At 40.6% G+C, this 22,776-nt stretch overlaps 1 protein-coding gene across 8 annotated transcripts; it reads right to left on the reverse strand.

The window, feature by feature from the left end:
• Window positions 1-251: 251 nt before the first annotated feature.
• LOC131237720 (peroxisomal membrane protein PEX14) lies at window positions 252-22,330 on the reverse strand. Of its 8 annotated transcripts, none has more exons than XM_058235654.1 (13): window positions 22,264-22,330; window positions 21,864-21,939; window positions 13,311-13,558; window positions 12,530-12,578; window positions 11,260-11,432; window positions 10,040-10,226; window positions 9,401-9,559; window positions 7,263-7,336; window positions 6,777-6,819; window positions 6,415-6,476; window positions 2,411-2,455; window positions 2,235-2,303; window positions 252-1,002 (listed from the first exon to the last, which is right to left on the reverse strand). In XM_058235654.1, exons 2-13 carry the CDS (start codon window positions 21,901-21,903, stop codon window positions 484-486), a joined length of 1,668 nt encoding a protein of 555 aa, XP_058091637.1. In that variant the 5' UTR covers window positions 21,904-21,939; window positions 22,264-22,330; the 3' UTR covers window positions 252-483. The 8 variants fall into 8 exon arrangements, with proteins under 8 accessions (XP_058091637.1, XP_058091638.1, XP_058091636.1 ...); XM_058235655.1 differs by having other exon boundaries at window positions 22,271-22,325; XM_058235653.1 differs by lacking the exon at window positions 22,264-22,330 and adding an exon at window positions 22,142-22,252.
• Between the last annotated feature and the right edge of the window lie 446 nt (window positions 22,331-22,776).

Below are 22,776 nucleotides of genomic sequence, written 5' to 3' on the forward strand. Positions count from 1 at the left end.
GCGGGCCCCATCAGTCCATTTCCAAATACATTGCCCATCAGATCATTCTAGGCATTCCCAATGGTTTAGCTTGCAAATGGACAACTACATCTCGCAGCCCATATTTAACAGGGTCTGGGCATATATCCCTAATCCAATTATTAACAGTTTGGATCATGAAAAGGTGGGCCCCACATGCACAGAGTTCGATCGACCACTGTAAAATTTCATTGGCACTGAAAAAAAAAAAAAAAACGTAAAGCACACATTGATGCAACAAAAGCTGTAAATATAGCTCCAGATGTTCTTTTCCTTGTCTATATTCACGTAAGGCTAGTTCTAACAAATACCATGCAAGTAGTTACCAATTCGGTAATAGAAATTGAGAAAAGAAAAGAGAGCAAGGAGGATTATTGCCTACCTTGCTTCTGCATGTAAAAAGTCCATGAAAGTAGCTAAAGGGCATTACCATCTTTTCAACATTCGATACCATGTCGATTCATCTCAGTTCACTTCAATGCCATCTGCTCTTTCTTCCTGTATTTCATTGCTCCGATTCGGCCCCGCAACCCCATCAAAGCTCTCCACTTCAACTGCAGACCCGGATGCTTTCGTGGCCAACTCCATTTCATCATTCCCATTATCCTGGCGCTTCATCAACTGCTCGTCACTCAACATCTCCTTTTGAACTGACTGCTTAGGCTGTCGGATGGCCACAGCAGCTTCGGGCATGGCAACAGGGGGCGGCTGGGGTGGGACCCACGAGCGCTGGAGCGGACGCTGGATGGCTGCAGTGCCATAAGAGGCCTCCCTTTGATCGTCCTGCTCGTTGTCGATTTCGGTAATCCTTGCGCCTTTTTGAAGCCACCAATGCTCTGAACTATCACCCACTGAACCAAGGGGCTTCCCATTTATCTGAGAGAAGTGCCTGTTATCTTGGACATCGAAATTCAACCCTTCGTTTCTCACTTCAGGCTGAAATCCGTAGGTGGAGCTCTGTTGGGGCTGAGCAACCTCCCATGGCTATTAGAAAGCAAGATGGTGAAGAGAATTAGCAACCCATGAATGGTAAAACACATGGAGCTTTGCGAAGTACACACAAGCTGTCACATGGCCACATGTGACCAACACCTGTCAGACACTAGAGCTATATATCAGGTGGCCCCCATCATGTAGATGAACTGGTTTGAAAATCAGGCCGATGACTCATTGGATGGGCCACACACATCCAAAAGCAATGGATAATCTAGAAGATGTAAAACAATCCATGTTCAAGATACGTGACCTGCCAGATTAGTGGCTCACTATGATTTTTGGCTTGGGTCATCTACATGGCAGAGGCTCCTGATGCATAGCTCAGATATCCAAGCACAGATTCTCATTTGTCATGTTACAAAGTGCAAGCAGGCTTCGCAAAGCTCCAACGCATGCCATGGTGATAGCTACATGAATTACATGAGTAAGTACATAGTGCCCAGCCAGACATCACCAGCACATTTCATTTGGGCCAGCATTCCATGTACATAGGTCCCACTTTTCAAGAATCTACGCTGATCATCTGGAGTCAACAAACAGTTGGTGCCGAAGGGAAAGCTCCAGCGAGACAATCCTAGCAACTCAATCACCGGCTTAAGGTGTAGTCAACAGTAAATCCACCTCTCAGACGGCTGGGATTGTTAGATGGAGGCAATTCTTACTCCTTTATCCAACCATGGCGGGGCCCTGAGATGAGAAAAATGGATCACTGAAAGACGGTCCCCTGTACGGAATGCTAACTGAAATAAAACATCCCAGCAGTTTAGGCCAGCTGTATACCTGATTGTATGGAAATGAACGCCATCATAGGCCACAGGGGTTATGAAGTGGATCAAATTTCAAAAATCAGGGACACCCTTCACAGACCCACCTGATGTTCAGAGTGTCCTGATTTTGAGGCCAAGGCATATAGATGCTGGGGCCTACCTGACAAACTATCTGGAACTCTCACAGTGGTGAGAGTGGGACCCAGAATACTACTGCCAAGAGTAGCCTTAGTACTCAACAGGCTCAATCTTTTTTTCTAAATAAGATGATGGGATTGTGGAGGGAATTGATATCTATACTCACCTGGAGTGATTCAAATACCCCTTTTGGGAGTTAAAAAATAGTGTGCATTTGTAATATTCTAACTCTCAAAATGGAAAATGGATGTATTCAAATCAATCAGGGTGGATGCAAATAGTCCTCCCCTCAAACGGTCCAAAAAATGCCCAGACCTTGATTCTAGGTGCTAAGCGAGGATTTGATGGCAGCTGATTTGGGTTGGGAGGTTTGTCGTTGATCTCCTGAATGAAAAATCACAGGGTGAAAATGAATAAATGAAAGAGGACAATCAGATAAATGATCTAAAGCCAAACTCTGATGAAGGAAAGTTGAAGATGCGATAATGTACCTTGATTCCAGGAGGCTTCTCCCCTCTTTGTACCATAGCCATGATCTGCAAAATAGGAATTTGGAAATTACCACCTGAAATGCTTAAGTAATTGATAAATAGATGGAAAAAAAAAAAAGAGTCCAGAGCGGGGCCATCTAAAAGCAATAAATAGTTTATTGGTTATGGAAATGATACTTGCAACCATGGTTTTCGATGGATGCACCTTTCTTCTATTTCTGCATTAGAAAAATAGTGTACTTTGTGTAAAAATGGTATTTTACACTGATCTTCATGGAAAGTTAATTGTGACCTAATGCATCAATATGTACAAAGCACGTAGTTTGATGATCAGTTTGTTGATCTGATGAGGCCCATCGTGGACGATGGATTCTCGAAAGATTTCCAAGTGAGAAGATCCTGAGCCTTTGATCAGTGGCCTAAAAACAGACCACTGAGAAGAATTACAGAAATGGTCCAGAAAGAAGACCAAAGATTGAATGGTTAAGATCCTCCAGTCTGGAAGAATGTTGGAGCATCCCCATCAACAGTGGAGCTGGTCCGGTCAATGGTTTGGATTAATGAACCATGTGCTCCATTTGTACGGGCATCAGGAAGCCATTCATGTCTTGATGCATTGGGGCCCAACAGCTTCTCAGGAGACCTAATGAGCCCAGACTCCATCTGAAGATTGTGCACAGAAGGTTTTCTTGTAATAAGCATTCTTCGGGCAATTTTCTATAAGTAAAAGAGGAACCGTCAGATACATGGCCCGTTATATGCAGGTTTCAGCTCTAACCATTAAGCCCATGGTTCAGTAATCAAGGCCACTGTTCTTTGTGCTTCATTATGGATGGATTGTTGATGTACGGATCAAACAGCCCACAATCAACATTGAAGGAGATCAATGTACTAAAAAAGGAAGACATCACGAACATTAAATGTGCAAGTGTGCCCTACATGTACAAATGATTGTGCATATGGGATCAAGGAGGGGCTTATGTCGTGTGAAAGAGTCATGTATGGAAAGGATTCCTTAAGAGGTAGTATTAGTAAGTCATAATGGGTAGATTAGAATTTAGAATAGAATTCGTTTGAGAAGAATAAGCCAATAATATCCTCTCTTTTTAAGGCAAGGATTGAGTAGTGAGAATTTGGAGTTTATTTTGAAATGGGGGGGGGGGGGGGGCTTCCAACAAGTGAATTTAGAGACAATTCAAGGCTTTTTGTGGCTTAATGTGCGGGGCTCACATGAGTTGTCATCCGCTGTTGCGTGAGTTTTGTTACTTTTCAATAACATGCCTAGAATAGTGTTATAATGGCTAAGATTAGCCTCTATCAAGGGTTGAGATGTGACTTTTATAGGTTTAGTAGGAATCATATATAAAGGTTTTTCTTTACTTACTTGTGGGGTTCTATGTTTTTAAGATTGAATTTTATTTTTTTTTAAAACAAATTTCCTCTTGTGCTAGAACAAATTTCCTCTTGTTCTATGTTTTTTAGATTGAATTTTAAAATAAATAAATAAATAAAAATCCTCTTGTGCTAGAGTGGAGGATGCGGGTTTTTCTCCTTCTCTTCCTTTTGTTAAAATCTTAGGTCCACCTATGTTAAGTGGTATCTAAGTGGTCATCTTGGGATCCTAGGGCCATAATTGCCCTTAGATAATCAGAAGGCATCATACACAGATCTGATGGCCGGATTTGATCCAAATTAACGACATGGGTAGAAACCATGGTATCCAAAAAATTGTTACGTAATGGTAACTGTGGATGCCATTAGGTGTTATCGGGCCGTAACAGTAGTTATGGAAAAAATAGCCCATAATGGCTGTTATAGTTATCCTCTTTTCTTTTTCTTTTTGTGTTGCCATTCACTACGGGGGCTGAAACAGCCACTATGGCCCATATTGTAATGGTAACAATTATTGAATACCTTAGTGGAAACAGAAGTCAAAGAGTGAATCATCCCAAGTCATTACAGCCCGAATTGTAATGGTAAAGTCATTGTTACCATTTCTAATACCTTAATGGCTGTTAAAGTTTTCTTCTTCTTTTTTCTGCTGTACTATTACGGGGCCTGTAGCGGCCATTATGGTCCATATTGTAATGGTAACAATGGCGGCCATTATGGCCACCATTACCATTATTGAATACCTTAGTGGAAACGGAATTAGAAGAGTGAATCATCCCAAGTCAGCAATCACAGGAATATTTTGGAGCAAAAACAAGAAATCATTTCAAGAGCTTCAACAGACTACCGACAAGCTTTGGGTCTAGGCGGAGCAATTGACCAAAACATGGGAATGATGGGTTTGCATGGTCCACGTGAGCTGATCACAAATCGTGGCCCACCCCATCAACCTTTGTGTCAAGTAACTCCATTTGGCGATTCAACTGCCAGGCAAGAGATTGAGCCCCACCCACATGGCAGGAATAGTGATCACAGGGTGGGACACGATCTAGAATTCCAAGTCAAGCTGGATCTGCTCGAATTTAACGGGCAACAACGTCACCCACGTGAAGGAAATCTCAATCTGACATGCCTAAATTGCAATTCAGTGACAATGAGAACCTGGAAGACGAAGAGTGTGAGGTTGAAATGGACGACTTCACCTACAATGATAAGGGCAAAGTTTTAATGGTTCGACATCTCATGTGAACACCATACATCACAAAGTGAAGATGATGCAGGTCCAATACATGCCAAAGAAGCCTACAGATGTAATTGGTGTCATTCTAGATCGGCATGAGATCAACAAGGAAGATGGTTCTACATTCCAATACTTAGTCCGATGGAATGGAAAGAGCCAAGAGGAAGATACATGGATAAATGTGAATGAACTAAACAAGATCGAAAAACATTCAATCAAAGCATCTGCTGATTTGAACTTGGCATCAAGTTCTCTTCAACTAAGAGGGGTTGATGTAGGATCGGACATCCGACATTCAACAATGAAGGAGATCAATGCCACTAAAAAGGAAGATTCACAGAATGTAAATGTGCAAGTGGGCCCCACATGTACAAGTGATTGTGTATAGGATTAAGGAGGGAGTTCATGTGATCTTGCGCTCATGTCATCTGCAAGAGTCATGTATGGAAAAGAGTCCTTTAGAGGTAGTTTTAGTAAGTCATAATGGGTAGAAAATGAGAGAGAATTGGTTTTACAATGGAGTTCAGGGAATAGGCCAATTGTATTCCTTTCCTCACAAATCCATCCTTAGGCAAGGATGGAGTTGCAAGGATTTGGAGTTCATTTTTTAGAAAAAAAGGCCACTAAGGAGTGGATTGGAGGCCTTTCAAGGCTGCTATTGGTTAATGTGTGCGTCCCATGTGAGTTGTAATTAGGGGTTGCATGACTTTTGCAAAATTTTCAATAATAGTTCTAGAATAGTGTCATAATGGCTGAGATTAATCTTAATCAAGGGGGCTGAGATGGGAGTTGGGTTTTAGGGCTAGTAAGAGTCATATATGAAGGGGTTCTTTTTTTTTTTCAATTTATCTGTATAGTCTTATGTTTTTATGATTGAATTTAAAATAATAATAATAATAATAAATAAATAAATAAATAAATAAATACATAAAATCATTTTTGCACTAGAGTCGAGGAACGTGATGTTTTCTCGTCATCTCTTTCTTCTGTTAAATTCCTAGATCCACCTACGTTAATCAGATACCATAAAGATCTCCTTGATAGGACAATTGTAACCTTTTAATTTATGGACTACAAATACACAGTTAAGTAGATAAATAAGAAAGATCCACCAAAAATAACCCCTAGATTGATGGCTAGGATCTTCCAATCCGGGATATTTTCGAGGCATGGTCCATTCTCAGTGGACTGTACCAGGCCAACTGTATGGATAACAAAATAATGGCCCGCTTATCAGAACTTAGAATACACGTACTGTACAAAGGCCATGTGTCCTATAATCTCAAAAGTAAAAAAGAAATAACAATTAGTGTAATAGGACACAGAATTGATTATGTGCAGTATAATAGAAACAGTCGGAAAAAGTAAAAACCTCCATATATGACTTTGGGTGTGGTGGAGGCACCATGGATGGGGGTGCTGATGAAGGCCTCACTGTCCAAAAAACACTCATATCAGAATGCAACATACGGACCTTGAATCCTTGAAATATGACAATGGACCCACTCGTGTTGGGGCCACTCCAAATAAAAGAGATGAGACAGGCTTTGACCCTACGATTATGATGTAACACGCCGGTTGTGTGCTAACGCACAAACTGCGCTTTGCCCATGCCAATCACCTGGGTAAGCCGGGCTTTGATACCCATGATCATAGTGTCAGGCCCAGATCTGTGGGGAATAACAGCTGTTCCCATTTAAAAAAGAGAAAATCAACAATTTAGCTCAGAAATACCTGAGCCCAAGTCACCGTTTGCTGTGCCATTCACTTTTCCCTGCTGAGAAAAACAAGTTGAACTAATAAGCAGAGATATTATCAGCTCCATATTATTTCTGGAGTTTTTCTACACACATGCATGCATGCACTCATGCATACATACACGGATGCACAAACCCTCACACACCCATGCACGCATGTGCAACAAACACACTCGCACGCACAAATATTCAAATAGTCATCTTGGAGGACTTTTGCCCACTGAATCATAACCTTTGCCTGCAGTTTTTCCAAACCTCCAATTTTGGGGCACGCACCCATCCATTGTAGTTGAACAATCGATGGAAGTTCTAGATCTCATAAACATGCACCCCATGTACAGTCTCCAATGCTTGATTACCACCATAGAAAAGGTAGCACTGGATTCTCCCTCTCTTTTTTTCTTCTTTTTTTTGGATGTTAGTATGTGGAATTACATAGAGACATTAAGGATTCCTACTTTACATTCAAAGCCATAAAAGAGGATTTAGAATCTACTTGGTCAGCAAGCAAAACTCTCCTTGTGTTGTTGCTCGGCCCTGAAAATCATATACAATCACAGATGACAGCAAGACCATCAGTGTCCATGTCATTAAACAGGGGGATTGTAGAAACATCTCCCAAAGAGAAATACATTATAAGAAGAGGTACCATAGGGTCTTGATGAATCAGGATGCGCCTAATGTCCTGATGTGGTCAGTGATCCAGGCTGTTGATCTTCTGGATCCCACCATAGAAGCCTCAAAAATTGTCCAGACCGGAAGAACCTAACCATCCTATCATTGGCCTTTTATGAACCTTTGCTGTAGTTTTCAGTAAACATCTATTGGCAGGCCAGTGCTCAAATGATAAGTATTTATCATGGTGGGGCCCATTGGATTAATGGTCTGGATCAACGAACCAGGTCCCACTTCTATGTACTGGCACATCAGGATATTATTCATTCCTATAAGTCCTCTTATAAGAATATCTGGACTCTATCATTCTCATTATCTCCGAAGAGATTTCTCATTTGGAGAGAAGTGTGTGGGACAGAACAGCATAGAAATGCCCATGACTGAAAATCATTCATGTTGGGAGAAAAACCAATGGCGGTAAAAGACGTATGCAGTTTCTATCCTTAGAGGTGAAGAGTTGCATGACTAAAGAAGAAATCAAAGAGTCCCTGAATCCTCGTTGAGAGGCCCCACACACACATACACACGAGCAACCTGGCAAGGGTAAGGGATATCTGATCCATGCATAAGGTGGGCTCCACCAATGCGAATTGTCTGGCACATTCATCAGGCAGGAATGCCTGTACGAAGACAATGGTCCAAATTCAGCGCACATGTGTGAACTTTCTGATGAGTGGCCTCGCATGATGTTTGTGCCAGGTCAGAGCAGGGGCCCACCTAATGCATTGCTCAGATGTCCCACACACATGCCAAGTTGGCACATATGTCCAGTGTTTGCAGTATTGATGGTATCGGCCGATATTATCGTACTGAGGCTCGCGATAAAAAAGAGCCCGGAAATTATAGAACTTTGGGGTATCATGCAATACATCAGTAAATATCACAATGAATCATGGAAATATTAATGCATTGCAATATTTTCAATATATCGTCGTTATATATATAAAGTATCAATGATACAGTCAATATGTATCGTTGATACATTCCAACCGACACCACCCTTTTGAAATGTCAAAAAGAAAAAGAAAAAAAAAATCAGAGAAAAACCTCTAAATTTGCTATTTCTCTCAAATATTTTTCTTCCAAACCCTTCCTAAGTTGATTTCAACTAAACATTTTGGATTTTTTGGAGGGAAAATGGGATTTTGATGTGGAAATTGAGAATGGAGAGCAGGTGGGCCGGAAAGGAAATCAGTGATTTTTTTAAAAAATAAAATTTAATCAGTTTTGAGGAAATTGGAGACCCTATACAAAGGAAATTTATTATGTGCACTTGTTTTCGGTGATCTTTTGATTTTTAAGTGCATAATGATATCTTTTTCAACATCCTCTACAGTTTCATTGAAAAGTTAATTTCCCAATGTTTCTTGATACATCTGATATTTCCCATGTGGATACTTGATATGTTTCTGTATCCTAAAGGATGCAATACATGCATCGATATCAATATTGAAAACACTGCATATGCCACATGTAATGGTGCAGGTGGCACTAGCAAACCTCATCAGACGAAATGACTTACAAGGCAAAGATTTGAGTTCTTTGTTTAAACACTGAACAAGAGTAAAATGACTTCCTTCACAGTCACATTCCAAAGCAATAGTTCAAGAATCAAGACTGATATTGCAGAGATTTTTTTAAAAAAATATATATATTACCAAAGCACTGAAGACAATGCACCCCGCATGCCTTCTAACCATCACGGATAAATGGTAATTTTTCTTCTTTCCTTTATTGTTTTGTTTTTTATGTTTTATGTTTTCTTGTTTTTTGTTTAATGGCACTGATAAATGGTAGATTCTAACAATTTTGATTGAATAATAGATTTTGATAACAAGACACTTTATCATGACCAAGCACCAATGCCGAGAAAGACGTATATGTTTGGATGAACCCAGTATAAGAATACGTGTAAAACAGACTGACCGTTCCCAGATGCATATTGAAGATGTTCCTCCATATGCTTGCCTGACGAGAGATTATCTTCTCTTGCAGCTTCCAATTTTCGAAGAGAATTGCCCATGGACTTCATTTCCTCCACTTGGACATCTAACAAACTCATAAAGGCTTCAAAGTATTTCCTCTCTGAGGGGGGGAAAAGGAAAACAAAGCTTGTTGAATATTGCATTTAACAGTTTCAACTATTAACATATTGAATTTCATTGTGACCTTAGGATGTGGAGAATCCTTAGGACATGAGAATTTTTAAGTGTGACTCATATTCTGGCAATCCAGACCATTGATCTGATCGCCTCCACTAAGGATAGACCATGCATTTAAAATCCCCGCATGGACAGGTAGAAAAGTAAATAAATGGCCCACATTCAATGAACAGGAGGCCAAAGATTTGGTGGTTAGGATCTTCAATCTGGCATCAGATTAATGGTCTGGATCCCTGTGCCATGAGCGCCACTTGTACAAAAGCCAAAGCCGATGATACTGCATATATCTTTGGGCTGAGGATCACATAATAACTCCTATAACAAACTCAAAACAATGGAAAAGGGGGAATATTAACAGGACTTATAGCAATGATCAGGCTTAAAGTTCTTTCATTCGACCAACCTTCATTTTTCGAATTCAACATTTCTTGACTTGCTCTGGCAACATCAGCAGCGGCCACAGCAGCAGCTTTTGCAGCTGCTGCAGCTTCTTCAGCCAAAGTCGGCTTCACATTATCTTTCTTCTCAGAACCATCTTCTTCCGTTACAACTTTACGGATCCAGGATTTCAGCCTTGGAATAACTGCATTCTGTACAAGGATTTTGCTATAAGATAGGCAGCCATGTCCAAACAAGAGCATTGCTAAGCCACCCACACATTTCCACAGGCACTCAGCTGACAACTGAGCCATTCATAGGTGGGCTGCACTGTGTAGAGGCCCCAAGCAAGTCATCCAACAACCAATTCAATCCATTCATCAAGTGGGCCACATGTATATTGAATGGGGACCAGTGTTCTAAATAGCTTGAACCATGTAGAATGTAGCTTACGCTACATAGTGTAGCAGCCTTCACGATGCATTGTGTATGAGAATAGTGCAAGTTGCAGGTAGCATACACTACACACTATGTAGCTCACACTCCATGCTATTCTTCACAAAGTAAAATCAAATAATGCTTTCAATGATTTGTTAGATTTTGCTATTTTCACAAAAAATTAGTTAATGCTTTCAATGATTTTGTTGAAATAAATATGAATAACAGTCTTAAATTAATTTCATTGCTATTTTTAATCTTTATATTTACTCTTTGCTCTATATTTCCTATTATTTTAATTAAAAATCTAGAAATAGCACATAGCTTAAGCTACACTCTACATTGCTTATGCCTCCGCTTCGGAGGGGATGAATGCTATTTTTAATCTTTACATTTACTCTTTGCTCTATATTTCCTATTATTTTAATTAAAAATCTAGAAATAGCACATAGCTTAAGCTACACTCTACATTGCTTATGCCTCCGTTTCAGAGGGGGTGAATGCTACCCTACATGCTATTCGATATTTAAAACACTGTTGTGAACCACTGAAAATTCTTTTAAGCATTCCATTGTTTTATAAATGCAAGGTCCACAGTGTCCCACCAGGCACCCGGCCTGGATGCCCCCCATACGTGCATGTGAGGTTAGCAGGATTTGCCAAAGAAATATGAAACACATCTTCAATATCCTCTTCATGTGCACGTTAGCAATATGAAACATGGAGCAAGCCAAGAAAAATTAAAAGATGATTTATGCAGCAAATAGGTTGACACTGTCATACGAAATTATGAATTGCTTTTGATACCTTAAATAGCACAGCAGTTCCTGCACCTGAAGCAGCAAGAAGTCCTACGGCAAGAGCCGCTTGAGCCCAGTGAAATCTCGAACGCGGCATTGTTGAGACTGCAGCAACACCACCGATAGGAGCCACTGCAGGCTGTGGAGTTTGGGCGGAAACTTGGGGCTTCGTATCTGTAGCTGGTTTCAACAGGCCATCTATTAGCACTTGGCAATAGAAGAAACTTACGACAGATTCATGAAAATCAAGTGAGCAGCATTCAACACTTTCTACGAGGAAAGAGAGATGAAAATGGGACTAATCAGTGCACTCATGGCCATGTCATATGTGTGTGATCCATGCTGCTCATCAGGTAGACCCCACCTTCTAGATGCCCTGGCCCAAAATATCAGGGCAGTCGCTCATCTAGCGGCACACAGATGCATGTTTAATGTGCACATTTGGTAATTTTAGTAACTGCCCATTTCTGTGCATGTACTGCTCACCTGATGAGCAGATTGGCCTGATATTTGGGCAAGGACATCTACGTATAGGGCTGTTAATGGGTCCCCGGATGCACAGGTATCTAATGTACACAGCCCGATTTTAGCAGGTCCAGGTCCAATTTTTTGGACCCGTTAAGAAAGCAGTTTGGGTTTGGGTTTCTACTTTTGGACCTGGGTTAAAATTGGGTCTAGTCAGGTTCATCTCAGGTCCATGCGATGGACCTGGTTAAAGTCAGGTCAAGTCTAATCGGGTCCAGTTAGTTTTAATAATAAAATGATATATTTAATATATATTGATTATTCTAGCAAAACGAATGATGTTTCCTAAGCCACACAAATGTAAAAGAGCCTGTTTCCATACCATGCATGTGTTAAAGAGGCACGTGTGTGAGTGATCTAATCCATCCCTGATGTGGGCCCAACCATGTAAATGCTCTTATTTGTCCCAAACTAAACTCCAAGGAAGATTCAAAGACCTGACTGGTACCTGAACCCAATCAGATCCAGGTCCAGGTCTTCAAGAACTAGACCCAAACCCGTAGACAGCCCTATCCACAAGGTGTGGCCCAACTTATGAAGGGCTGGATCTCACACGTGTGAGCGATGAACACACAGGAATCTGGTAAGAAGCATGCTAAAAGTTTGGACAAAAGAAGAGGGGTGATCTGCCCATTGATGCCACTTCTTTCTGGAGAAAGTTGGGAAGAGGAGTCAACAAAGTGGAAGTTCAAATGAGTGGAAAATCTATAAATAATTAGTCATGTTAACCTCACATTGCTAGGATTTATTACCTTGATTGGAGGTAGTTACTGGGGCACTTGTGGCATTTGGAGGAGGATCCTGCAAATATACACAAACTTCTGTCACATGAATAGGCACTGATAAGAGATCCAAGCATAAAGACTTGGTAAATGCAATCTCAACAACAATTATGAGGTGATTATCAGTCAAAAGAAGACGGTGGTTGTTTTTTTTTTTTTTTTTTTTGAACTCAACAATGTCATGGAAGGTAGACCCTTTGGTAATCTGAGTCATTGATTTCGCAGGCACCATTATGGAATGTATCTTCCCCAATATTTCCCCCATCGATGAAAATGGAAAATTACAACCAATGGTTCATGTTTGGCAAGGAACCAACTGGGCATTTAAAACCATGGTTTGAAAAATTCTCCGATGTGACTTGGTATCATCAGAGTCATATTAGTTTCAATCCGAAACAAAACGAGTCATTACCCCAAAATGGGACTGAGCCGGACTAAGTCAGACTAAGTTGAGACAAGTGGTACCAGTTCTGGTCCCCACTCAAGTCGCACTCTGAGACCACTACTTACATCCCATGGCTAGGACCATGCAATGGTAGAGATTTTCAGGTTATCTCCCATCCACCATAACGAACGAATGGATGATATGGATAACCAAAGGGTGGAGCCCAACATGTTGAGTTCGTTGAGCCAATTATAAAAGATCATTGATGTTTCCTTGTATTGCCAAACAAAATGGAAAATTCCTCCCTTGGACCACAAAAGACATGTATAGGAATTAGGGGTGAATGAGAAAGAGTGACTTGCTTACAGGAACACGACGAAAGGCTTCATCTATCTCCTCCTTTGTTAGGCCCTTCTTTTCAAGGAAAGAACGCCTGTACATAACTGGAGAGCCCCTAACTTTCGGATGTGATAGGAACTTAACAGCATTTTGCACCTGCTCCTCCCTCATCGGTTCCGTGTTCACAAATACCGATTTTGGGGAAGTTTCGTTTGTAGCATCTGCCTTGGCCTCTTGCTCATCCCCAGCCATCAATCTTACTGGTTCAGATGACCCTGAATTACAGATAAAGTGTTTACCAATCTAGGGAAAATCTCCATTACTAGAAATATTTATTCTATATAGTGCTGTTGATGGGCTGGGCCTGAGTTGGTTTGGGCCCAGATCTTGAACCAGTCAGCCCAACAAAAGAATTTTTTACTTCGCTTGTCCCAGGCCTGGCCACTGACAGCCCTACATTTCTAAACTAAACATTGGTGATCAACATCTATATCATCCATGTCCTGCATCTTTAACCAACTTAGCCATTTTAAACTACAGAAGGAAAAAAGCATATTGACACAAACAGTAACGTGCATTGTTTTTTAGCAATGAATTTAAGATAAGATTTCTATCATTCCGATTAATTCAAATTTTTTTTTAAATGCATAGACGTGATTTTAACAAAAACAAAAGGACTCCAAAATAAAAGGCCTCAAACAAGGCAAAGCAGAGCATACAATGAGTGACCCTCTTTGTCATCCCTCTTTAACAATTGTTGACAATATCATTTGCCTCCCTTACAAAATGGGAGATAAAAACCTAGAATTGCCTTGTACAATCAAATCTACATTGTGGGAGGATGAGAAGATATGTGGCTCTTCCTGGAGCCTGGCTAACTACATTATGATCCTTGATCTTAGTTGCACAGTGTGAGGGGAAGCAGTAGTGGATTTATGTGTAGGAACACGTTAAGTGTCCATTTCAAAATGTGAGCAAGCACAAAAAGCTAAAAAGCAGGAGTGGCACATGGGTAGAAGGTTTCTATAGCTATATTTTTAAGCCTAAAGGGTCCAAAAATAAGCCATTCCGATATCTCTTATATCATTCATCAAGACCATCCAATGTAGGTGGACCAAAGGTGCTTCCACTAAAGTAGAGTTTCCATACCCGCTTGGGGTGTTTGTTCCACAAATTAGTGGAACCAAACATTGATGTCCATGTCCTGCACTTCAACCAATTTCACAGAACTTAAATCTACTGATCTGAAAGCATATTGGTGGGAACCAATATTGTCAAAGCCTATTACAAGCAGCCAACTATGAAACATGAAGTACGCATGCAGTTATCTAGAATAGGCCTTTCTGAGTATACAGCTACATCTAGGGTTGTCAATGACAGGGCCCAGCAAAGGAAAGCCACAATTTTGAACATGCCGCCCTATCAAACCAATTCAAAATTAGGGCCCAAACCAACCAGGCCCAGCCTGACTAATTTAAAATCAGGGCCCAAACAAGGTTTTGAATATTGGTATCAAGGGACGTATTGCTTGGGCCCAAGATTGATACTATACGAGGCATATTAGACTGTATCGGACATGTCTCGGACAATATGGGCCCATTTTGGCCCAAAAAGGTTGGAAATTATTGGCAAAAAGGGAAAATTTAACAGAATGCCAGAGTATGTCACTTTTTTATGTTATTAAAAAGTCTTTGATGGTGTATCAAACAATCTTTTGATAAGAATGTTGTCTGCCAACTTGACCTATTGCACCCAATATAGTGTAGTGGTGTGCAAAAAGAAGGAAAGAGACATGTCTCTTCCTTAACAAGTATCCTTGAATCCAAAAGGAGAAATTCCTCTAAAACAAAAACTAAAAGAAACTAAAAGCTAACAAGTTTTATTGAATTGAATGTCTCTATAACAACCTTATGCAAGCGAGGCATGTCCAAAACCCTAACTCAACCAAACCAAACAATTTTCCCAAAATAGAAAATTTGCTACAAATAATAAAAACCGTATGGATCCTAAAATCTCAATCAAGATCCAAAATCAATATACTAACACAAGCAATGACACTAAAACCTAAAATGCGTAAAGAAATGACAAGTCGAAAACTATATAATTTACTAAAATTAGGAAATTCTAACTTCGGACACAAATTTGACCTAGTAAACAGCCTTTTCTTTTCACAAAATCGATCAAGGGCAACCGCCATAGGTGGTTACTACCTGTAGAGCACGTTGAGACCTTTCTGACAATATATTAAGGGTGAAAATCAGAGAGATCATAGCAAAAGTTAAGCCCATTAGAACCCGTACTGTGTGCTAAGTCATTTTTTCCCTGGATTTAACTTTTCAGCCCTCCTCCTTTTGATAGAAACCATCAATGAAGTCCTCCGCTACTTGTTCTACATCAGTATCCTCCACTTGAAGAGAGGTCACTTTAAGTTCTTTAATGGTTGTGCCCGTTCTTTTGAGGCACAATGCTTAAATAAATCCGCAACCTTGAACATCCGTGATATCACCACATCCTCAAGAAGATCAACAGCATATGCGTTGTCATTGATCTTTCGGAGTATTTGGAATGGTTTGATCTTCTTGTTCTTAAGCCTGTTGTACATTCCCAAAAGGAAAACACTTTTTCCTCAAGTGGACCATCACCATGTCACCTTCTTGAAATACTTTGAAATGCCTACATTTCTTGCATCTTTCTTGTACTCGGTGTTGGATTCTTCCAACTTCTTAACATTTTGCATGCATTGAAACGATCCTCTCAACCATGTTGTTTGCGGTATTGCTAGTTCCTAGCAGCTTTGGAAGCATCACTAAATCCCATGTATGTTAAGGAATATAACCATACACGATCTCAACAGAAGACTTGCCCGTAGACCTATTCTTCATGTTGTTGAAGGCAAACTCAACTTGAACAAGAGAAAAGTCACACTGTTTGAGCTAATCACTAGAGAGACATCGTATAATGTTCCCTACTGTCCTATTTCACCACTTATGTCTATCCGTTTGGGGATGTTAAGCACTGTTGTATTGTAATGAAGTTTTAAAGTGGCTCCACAAAGTCCTCTAAAAGTGACTGAGAAACTTAGTGTCATGATTTGAAGTAATTGTTTTAGACACCTCAGGCAACCATATGACCTCTCTAAAGAAAAGGATGGCCACGTTGGTGGCATCTACCATCTTCTTGCACGAGATGAAATGCGTCATTTTAGAGAACCAATCAACCACAACAAACACAAAATCCATTCCTCATTCAGTCCATGGAAGAGCAACATGAAGTCCATAGACAGATCTTCCCATGGTGCATTTGGTACTAGTAAGGGAGTGTAAAGGCCAGTATTTTGGGACTGCCCCTTAGTTGTTTGCCATACAAGGCATCTTTGCACGAATTTTCCCACATCCTTCTTCAATTGCAGCCAGTGATATTGCTCATGCACAAGGGCAATGCTATTATTACATCCCAATGTCCACCGAAGCCTCCCCCATACAATTCCTTGATAACACGCTCGAAAGGGAGTACCTAAGAACACACAAGTGATTCCCTTTGAAGAGGAAACCTTCCCATACATGCAACTCTAACAGCTGCCCTGTCTGACACTTGCCCCATTCCTCCATGAAATCTTCATTTGTAGTATGCAATTCTTTTAGGTAGTTGAACCCTTCAATTCCATTGCTCAGGGTGACTAACAAAGAAGCCCTCTTACTCAATGCATAACCCACCTTATCCTGTTGACCCGACTTGCACTGCAATATAAAAGTGAAATCCTGGAAGAAAGCTACCCACCTGGCATGCATGCGATTCTTATTGGTCTGGCTCTTAATGAATTTTAAGGTCCAGTGGTCTGTGTATAAAATGAACTCCCTGTGTACATGGTAATGTCTCTAATGGCAAAGAGCTTAGACCACAACACGTAGCTCCAATTTATATGTGGATTACTTCTTATGTGCGTCACTCAACTTCTAATTGTAGAAGGCTATTCGCCGACTTCTTAGGATAGAGCAACCCCATCTCGACATATGAGGCATCACACTTGACCTCGAATAGTCTCTTAAAATTTGGCAAGGTTAAAACAGGAACAATAGACAATTTTTATTCAATAATGCAAAGCACTACTTGGCTTCCTCTATCCACATAAATTGTCCTTTCTTAATCACTTCATGATGGGTGCCACAATAGAACTGAAATCCATCATGAATCAGCAATAAAGAGTCGCAAAACCATGGAAACTCCTTAAGTCATTGACAGTCTTAGGAGTAGGCGACTCCCTAATGGCCCTAACCTTCTCTTCATCAACACGAATGCCCATCGCGCTCACAACATATCCCCAAAACACAAGGTTATCAGTCATAAAGCTACTCTTTTTTAAGATTTATATAAAGCTTATTCTCCTTAAAGGTAGTAAGCACCTCCCATAAATGGCTAGAATGTTCATCTTCATCACAACTATATATTAATATGTCGTCAAAATAAACGACAACAAACCAAACTGTAAAAGGTTCTAGGTTCATTAGAAAGCCCAAATGGCATTACTAACCATTCATACAAGTCATCTTTAGTCTTAAAAGTCGTCTTCCAATCATCACCCAATATAATCTTGATGTAGTGGCACCTACTCCTCGTATCTATTTTCGAGAACACCTTTGACCCTTCTAACATGTCTAGCATATCATCCTGACATGAATTTGTACTTCATGGTGATTTTGTTGATAGCTCAGCTATCAATACCCATGCCAATTTCCATCCTTGTTACGCATTAACAAGGCCAACACAGAACATGGGCTCATACTTTTCCGGACTATACCCTTACGAATCTACTCCTCCACCTTACTCTGTAAGATTTCATTCTCCTTGGAACTCGTTCTATAATGTGATAAATTGGGCAAACTAGCACCTGGAATGGAGTCAATGTGATGCTGGATGTCCCTCGCAGGGAGCAACCCATCAAGGAGATCTTTTAGGATAATCTCCTCAAACTACCTCATTACAATGGTTAATTTCTTTGGAATCGCAACAGGTTCCTCTTCCTCACCTTCTCCTTCACCATTCACAACCAAGGCCTAATCTCTCCCGTTTCCTTGGCCACTTTTATGAAATCCTTCACAAACAAGAAGGACCACCCCTCCACTTACAAAGTTTCAGGCCGGTTCTCCCCTTCTAAAGCTACACGGGTGATCCTTCTACCATCTTTGTAGGTGTAGATGTTGTCATTGCCTCTATGTGTAGAGTCTACGTCATGTTGTCATGGCCTACCAAGTAACAAATTACAAATTTCCATATCCAATAAGTCAAAAACTACTTCATCCTTAAAATATTTGCCAATTGAAAATGGAATTTGGCATATTCGAGATACCTTGGTTTTGCTAACTTCTTTGATCGAACCGAATGTACATGGAAAATGGTGCATTTCTATCTTCAGATGTAGTTAATTTGCCATGGTCTTGGATACGATGTTTTTATGCGAGGGCATCTTGGTGCGACTCCAAGGATGCACCGTATATCCACGTTAGGGTGGGATGGCCCATGAGGTGGGGCTCACTATGGGACCGTGTGATTTGGGGACCCGTGCAATGCGAGGGTTGCCCACAGGGAGGTTTCGCCTAGGTTTGCCTGTCTGCATATAGGGATAAATCGGTCCTTCCCCAATAGCTCTAAAGCTTTTGGTGCGTTGGTTGGTTGTCTGCTATCAGAATGGTATCAGAGCGGAAGCGCAGGGATCGAGCCTTCTCACTAGCATGGGTGGATGATGCAGGGGGGCATCTTGTTACGACTCTAAGGATGCACTATATCTTTACACTGGGGTGAAGTGGCCCACGAGGTGGGGTCTGTGAAATGCAGAATGGCTACGAGGTGGGGCCCACTGTGGGACCGTGAGATTCGAGGACCCGTGCGACACGAGGGTTGCCCACAGGGAGGTCTCACCTGGGTTTGTCTGGAAGGGCCTGCATATAGGGATAAATCGGTCCTTCCCCAACAGCTCTATAGCTTTTAGTGCGTTGATCGGTTATCCGCTATCATATTCTCACTACTTTTTAATGCATTGGTCGATTGTCCGCTATCATGTTCTCGCTATTATATCCATCTATGATCATATCACAGACTTTCCCAATGATTGTACATCGAGTTCTAAAGATGTGTTGTTGCAACTTCATATCTTGTTTTGAGGTATCAATAACTTTCTTGCAATAAGAGGTTGCCCTCGATCATCGAATGTCCATTCATCATCATTGTCTTCATGTTGGATATCTTCACATCTTCTTCTTCTTCTTCTTTTGGTTCTGACAAGCCATCTTCTACTGCCAAGAATCATACTCACATTAATTACTTAATCTTATACTAGGTTTGTATTGGCATTTTCGATTGCCGCATTTGTGAGAGTTGATGTTGTTCTCACCATGCTGAAGCTCCACCCTTAAGCTTGTATGCCACAAGCTTCACCTTCTTCTCCTCAAGGATCTCTATATAATCGAAGAACCTCTCTACTTTAACGAGCTAGTTGAGGAAATCCTCGATGTGAAACTAGTCGTTTGAGGGAGGGAGATCAACCTTAACTTGATAGTCCCAATCTTGCCCAGTGCCCCCTCATATTCCATGTTGGAGGATGAACTCATCGACTTCTCCATCACTATAATCATTGGCATATGGTTGTAGTCTATGATTTGGCGCATGTGTTGAACCAATGGGACTGTGAATTGGCCAACCATGTGCCCCTTATGATAGTCCCAAGCCACTCGTCACTTTTGATCTAATTGCCTATCAAGGATGCAATCAACTAAGTGATCGTTGCTTTCAACTCATGTATCCCTCGCAAGTTACTTCGTTGGAAAGCTTCAAATTCAACCCTTAATGATTGTTCCTCTAGAACATTGTCCGCAAAGCTACAGCCGACCATTTTGTCATTGAAAGCCATTGATCTAAGGGGGAAAAAAAAAAAACCTCACTATGATACCAAATAGCGTAGTGATCAAATAAAGAAGGAAAGAGATCATCGTCTCTTCCTTACCCTTGAATCCACAAGGAGAGAATCTTCTAAAACGAAAACTATATGACGACCTTAAATAGGTAAGGTATGCCTAAAACCCTAACGCGACCAGGCCAAACAACTTTTCCAAAATACAAAATTAGCTAAAATTAGTAAACAAAAACAAATGGATCCTAAAATCTCAATCAAAATCCCAAAACCTATATACTGACACAAGTAATGACACTTAAATCATAACGCATAAAGAAACGAACAACTATAAATTAAAAATAGCGAGTTCTAACTTTGGACACAAATTTGACCTAGCCATAGACTATTCCGAGGCATTTATGGGCTTAGCCAAGCTCCTTAGATTGTTTTAGCAACATGGGTTAAAACTAATATTGCAAATAGCTTCTAGTAGAAACTGAAAGGTTTCAACACGAGGACCCATCCTTTCCTCGATTGTGTCACTATCATATCATTTAAAGAAAAAGATGGGTTAATGCCATATATGTGGTTCCAAGCCTAACCTATCAGTGCAAATTCTAATCTCAGATCTATAACCTTGTGGCCCACAATTAGAAGAACCTATTAGGGCTTGCCTGGTTTTCCAATTACAATGGTAAATGGCTGTGAATGGGTAATGATTATTTACTATTGCAATTGTGCATTGACATCACTTACATTTGACTGCAATGATGATTGTGCTACATAGTTTGTTTCACTCAGAAATTGCTATAAAAATGGTAACTTTAAAGTATGAAAATGTAATTATTACAATTCACTTTACCTACTTCCTTTCAAGTGTTTTTTACTCTCAATTTACAAGCCATAATTCATGTTCAAACACCTGAAAATGATAATGATGGCTCATTTACTTCACATTTCCATAGGAAAATGGAAAACCAAAAAGGCCCGTAGAATCAATCAAATAACTATAAAATGGATTCTTTTTTCTTTCTTTTTGGAAAGTTAAAAATGGATTGACTATGAATAAATACTAAGTTTGCTATAACCCCACACTACTGAGTATGACACACGCCAACATGGCAACTATGTAGGATATCTAGGTGGTGCATAAGGTGGACCCCACCTTCAATACGGACACACATAGAAATCAGAATGGTCCACTTATTAGGAGGCAAGTCATGACTCATGAGTGTGACAACAATTCATTTTAAACCATCCATTCTTTCGTATTGGGTTGCCCACCAAATAAGCACACCAGCCTGATTTTTGGATGAATGATAATCATCTTCACGGCAGAACACATTGTGAACCGCTTGGATACCCCACACACTTCGCAGCTCGGTACATGTGCCTCATGTGGAGCTAGCAAACCTATAACAGCACAACTTCTTTCTCACAAATCTACGAGGTTAGAGTCCGAAATTCAACAAATTGACTAAAATGAATCCAATAAACCAATTTTATTTCGTTCCTACAAGATTAAGGCATGAAATTCAAACAACATACTACAACCAATCAAGGAAATTACAATCATAGGCATCAAATGCAGAGAGAAGATTGGATTCAATCGATGCATGCAGAAGTTTAAGAGAAACCGATCAAAGATTATAGAGGAACTTATCTAATAAATAATGGAAAGAATGGAAAATCATCACCTGGGTTTTGTGATTTATCATCGGTAGATTCGTTTGCCATGCTTTCTCAGCTCCCTTCTTTCTTTCTTGAATTCAACTACAGAGATAAAGGGAGATAGGAGATATAGAAGTCAGTCCGTACCCAATACAACAATCGAGAGAGAGAGAGAGAGAGAGATCAGTTCATACCCAATACAAGAATCGAGAGAGAGAGAGATAACTGAGAAGACGAGATGATGAGAGAGAGTTTCTTGAATTCAACTACAGAGAGAGGGAGAGGGAGAGAGATCAGTTCATACCCAATACAAGAATCGAGAGAGAGAGGGAGAAAACTGAGAAGATGAGAAGATGAGATGATGAGAGAGTTTCTTGAATTCAACTACAGAGAGAGGGAGGGAGAGGGAGAGAGGTCAGTTCATACCCAATACAAGAATCGAGAGAGAGAGAGAGAGAGAGAGAGAGAGAGCTGAGAAGATGAGATGAGAGAGTTTCTTGAATTCAACTGATGAGAGAGAGAAATCAGTTCATAACCAATACAAGAATAGAGATAGAGAGAGAGAGAGAGCGGAGCGGAGAAGATGAGATGAGAGAGAGTGGCGTCAGAGAGAGAGAGAGAAAGCGGAGAAGATGAGATGAGAGAGAGTGGCGTCAGAAGGATTTGCACATATCGATGTTTTATGGAAAGGGCCAAACGGTTTATGACTCACAGAGCGTCAGAACCAGACGGAGTCACGGAAGTGGATCGCCAGTGACCCTGAGATTTTCCTGTGACCGGGCCTGTGTGGGGCCCACAGAGATTTCCGTCACGAATCCACTCCGTCCATCTATTCTTAGAGACCACAATAGGACATGATTCTAAAAAACAGCCAGATCCAAAACTCATATGGATCATACCACAAGAAATAGTGGGTATTGAAAGCCTGGGGTTGACAGA

This window comes from Magnolia sinica, chromosome 2, assembly GCF_029962835.1.
Source record: "Magnolia sinica isolate HGM2019 chromosome 2, MsV1, whole genome shotgun sequence".
Taxonomy (NCBI): Eukaryota; Viridiplantae; Streptophyta; class Magnoliopsida; order Magnoliales; family Magnoliaceae; genus Magnolia; species Magnolia sinica.